This window comes from Eriocheir sinensis, unplaced genomic scaffold (genome assembly GCF_024679095.1).
Source record: "Eriocheir sinensis breed Jianghai 21 unplaced genomic scaffold, ASM2467909v1 Scaffold122, whole genome shotgun sequence".
Lineage (NCBI taxonomy): Eukaryota > Metazoa > Arthropoda > Malacostraca > Decapoda > Varunidae > Eriocheir > Eriocheir sinensis.
The window spans coordinates 156,550-161,111 of NW_026110541.1; the positions used below are offsets into that span (position 1 = coordinate 156,550).

Consider the following 4,562-nt stretch of genomic DNA (forward strand, 5'->3'; position numbering starts at 1 on the left):
ATATATATATATATATATATATATATATATATATATATATATATATATATATATATATATATATATATATATATATATATATATATATATATATATATATATATATATATATATATATATATATATATATATATATATATATATATATATATATATATATATATATATATATATATATATATATATATATATATATATATATATATATATATATATATATATATATATATGTATATATATATATATATATATATATATATATATATATATATATATATATATATATATATATATATATATATATATATGTGTGTGTGTGTGTGTGTGTGTGTGTGTGTGTGTGTGTGTGTGTTTTTATATATTTATATAGACATGATTACATAGACGGACATTAATTCAAATATTTAGACTCTCTCTCTCTCTCTCTCTCTCTCTCTCTCTCTCTCTCTCTCTCTCTCGCTGCTGGTGTGCTTGTTCATGCAGGTGTGCTGCAGGGTGAGTGTGTGCTCCGTGTGTACCTGTCACTATCACTTCATACCCATATTCTAACGTCGTCTTCTTTCCACAGCGAAGTCGAGAGATGACGGCGGAAGCGAGGCGGTGGAGGAGGAGGACTAGAGCGCCCCCTTCCCTGGCGCGGAATAACCAGAGTCCTGCAAGTCGGCTACCCAAGGCCCTACCGTGGGTCCACTCCCTCCCCCGCTACCCGTATACCTCCTTCCTCACGACGTCCTCCAGCATTACTACTACTGGTGCTACCGAGACGAAGGCATCTGCTACCGCTCCTGCTGCTGATGCTCCCGATGGCACTGCTGTTTCCTCCGAGTCCTTTTCCTCGTTTGGTCTTCCTGAGTTTTCCACCGTCTCCATGACCCCGTACTGGCCCTCCAAATACCCCTTGTGCCCCTTCCGGCCGCCTACACTCACCGACGACCTTGACCCACTTATCCATCCCTCCAGCCTCCTCCAGACACCCCCATCCAGCCTCGCTCTGTCCTCCCCCTCCCTGCATGGCTCGGTACACACGCTGCCTGCCGGGGTCGCTGCAGGGCCGTCTACCATGACCCGTAGCTCTTCCATGACCTCGGTGAAGTCCTTCAGATCGCTTCTTGGACCAGGTTCCCCGACCACATGCAGGCGTCCGTGGATCTCGTGCAGCAGGCCAGGACCAGGGCGTGGGTGCGTTCCGATTCGGCCCGTGAGCTGCCTCGGCTGTGTGGAGGGCCTGAGGGTGCTGGACCAGTGGGTGAGTAAGACTGCTGCTTTGTTGACTTAAGTGTATAAACTTCATTTAACCCGGTAGCTGCGGGGGTCATGTTTCTTAGGTTAGGTTAGGTTAGGTTAAAGGTCCCATCTAAGCAAAATAATGAGACAGAAACATCATTAATACAAGCCATTTCATAATATATATCAACGCATTTGTGATCAGTGAATACATCGTCTATTTTGGGAGGTTCATATCATGGCAGAAATTTGGCCTATCGTGTAACGGGTTACCGGGGGGCGTTTAAAGGGCGTTGATTAAGACTTCAGCTTCCTTAAGGCGAATATATTCGTAGCCTATGTACAAGGAGCGTCGGGCAGAGCGACTGCCGTTGTGTGTCAGTCGGACTCTCGTGAAGGAGTGACGAGTTACAGGTTGGAAAATAATTGTTACAATTGGTCACGTACGTCAAGGTGACTCAAGCTTGATGAAATGCTTTGTATACAAACTGAGACGGTAAACACTGACGGACGACATTCCTATAAGGTGGCGTGATCTATCTGTCGTGGTTTTTTTCCATTGACAATTGTATGCCTAATTCGTGGTGATACTAAATAATAATGATACATTGATATCCTACTATAACAATCGGTGCTACACGGTAAAGCCACAAATTTGGCCCGTCGCTGCTACCGGGTTAATGGTCCATAAGATATACGTATATAGAAGCTTTACAAGAAGTTACGTGCTCTCTTACATGGACAAGATATGAAACGGCATACACACACTTTCTCGTTTCACTAGAGTCTCTTGGGGTGTTCATTAAGTTTAGAAAGTTACATAAATATTGCTACGTACTTCAACAAATTCAATAATCAAGTAACATTATAGCAACTTTTGACTTGGCTGCTTGTTAAATAAGAACCATTGTAGAAGTTTATGTATATACTATTTGTCCCAAACATTACTTTCTATAACATTATTTTTCTTTGTTATATCTCAGCTTACAGAGGTACAGAACGAAAACAAGGGACAGGATTTGACCGTTGAAAACAAACACAGGTGAGCTCGTTGAGAATGGAAAACATATGAGTCAAATGATGAATAACTATTTCCTCTCAGTTTTCACGCAGGAAGATCTAACAACCATTCCAGAGAGAGTTCAGGTTTATGAGGGCGAAGAGAACGACAAGTTGAGGGATGTGATCATCACTAGGCAAGTAGTCCAGGATGAGATTGGTAGGTTGAAGAAAAACAAATCGCCGGAGCAGGACAAAGTATTCCCACGGATTCTGAAAGAGTGCAAGGAGGTCCTCAGTGGTCCAGTTACCAATATCTTTAATATGTCGGTAAATTCTGGGTATGTGCCCAATCAATGGAATTTACATTTACATTTACATTTACATCAGTTGTAGAAAAGATGTTGGAGTCATTTATAGCCGGGAGCATTCGGGACCATCTAGAAATATATAATTTAATTCATGATTCACAGCATGGGTTCCCAAAGGGAAGGTCTTGCCTTACTAACCTGTTGTCCTTCTACACTAAAGTAATCGAGGCGGTTGACAGAGATGAAAACTGTGACATATTATATTTAGATTTCAATAAACCGTTCGACAAAGTTCCTCATCACCGGCTGTTACTAAAATTACAGGCTCACGGCGTAGATGGGAAAGTTTTGAACTGGATCAGGGCGTGGCTTAGTGGTAGGTAGCAGAGTGTAAATCAATGGTAAAAATTCTGAATGGGGCAGTGTTACGAGTGGAGTCACTCAAGGGTCGGTGATGGGTCCTCTGCTTTTTATTATTTACATCAATGACTTGGACACAGGAATTAGTAGTGATGTCAGTAAGTTCGCATATGATACCAAGATCGGTAGAGTAATCCAATCAGACAGGGACGCTACCGTTCTCCAGGATGAGCTTGACAGACTATATCATTGGGCGGGGAAATGGCAGATGGAATTCAATGTCGGGAAGTGTAGCATTCTGAGTGTAGGTAGGAATAATCCCTCACACAATTACTCCTTAAATGACACTCCTCTAAGCTGGTCTGGGCGTGAGAGAGACTTAGGAGTACTAGTGAGCGCTGACCTCCGTCCTAGGGCTCAATGCATTCAGGCTAAAAATCTGGCAAACAGAGTACTTGGTTTCATCTCAAGGAGCGTAAGCAATAGGAGCGCTGAAGTCATCCTCAAACTTTACTTAGCATTAGTTAGACCTCATCTCGATTATGCAGTTCAGTTCTGGTCCCCCTACTATAGAATGGATATCAAGATGTTAGAATCTGTACAGAGGAGGATGCCAAAGATGATTCAGGGGGTGAGAAACTTGCCTTATGAAGATAGGCTGAAGCATTTAAATCTACACTCTCTAGAAAGGCGAAGGTTGCGAGGAGACTTGATCGAAGTCTATAAATGGATGAAGGGCTTTAATAAAAGGGATGTCAATAAGATTTTGATAGTAAAAGAGCCAGGTAGGAAGCGTAGCAATGGTTTTAAGTTAGACAAATTCAGATTCAACAAAGACATAGGCAAGAACTGGTTCACCAAAAGAGTGGTAGATGAATGGAACAGGCCTGGGAGCCATGTTGTGGGTGCCAATACCGTAGATACATTCAGGAAGAGGTTAGATAAAGCCATGGATGGTGAGGTAAGATGGGGTTGAGTGTACAGGAGCTGCCTTGTATAGGCCAACCGGCCTCTTACAGACTCCTTACGTTCTTATGTTCTTATATACTGTACCTACTCGTCATTAACTTATTTGTCATAGTCTATTTTTATTACTTTCCTTGTTCTATGATCTTATTACTTATTTAATGTATTGTTTAAGGATTGATCGGCTGGAGGTTAAATGAGTACTTATAAATATAGAGATGAGATAAGATAAGATAAGATAAAGTTATATGGAGATAGAGTTGCCAAGAAAATAGAACTGTAAGGAGATAAGATAAAAATGTAGTTAAATGAAAAAATAAAAAGTAGATAAATTTGTAGGTATGGATATATATATATATATATATATATATATATATATATATATATATATATATATATATATATATATATATATATATATATATATATATATATATATATATATATATATATATATTTTTTTTTTTACGTCTTGGCCAATTGCGCCGGTAGGTAGGGCCAGCAGGTTCTTCCCAGTAGATCCTGACAGTCGGTCCAAGGCAAGGTATGTCGTGCCTTCCATGTTTTATTGTGCTTAACGGTAAAAATATAGCTTGTTTTTATAGCTATTTATCATTGTGTTTGACTCGTGCCTGTTTTTACTGTTTACTGATGGAGCGGGAAAGAAAAATGGGCTTTGTAAATAAATAGTGGTACTTTTGT

General features: G+C 39.9%; 1 protein-coding gene across 1 annotated transcript; it reads left to right on the plus strand.

Annotated features, from left to right (window-relative positions):
• The first annotated feature begins 569 nt into the window (after positions 1-569).
• On the plus strand, positions 570-2,289 carry LOC126989572 (uncharacterized). Its single transcript, XM_050848144.1, has 2 exons — positions 570-1,246; positions 2,208-2,289. Exons 1-2 carry the CDS (start codon positions 581-583, stop codon positions 2,268-2,270), a joined length of 729 nt encoding a protein of 242 aa, XP_050704101.1. The 5' UTR covers positions 570-580; the 3' UTR covers positions 2,271-2,289.
• The last annotated feature ends 2,273 nt before the right edge of the window (positions 2,290-4,562 follow it).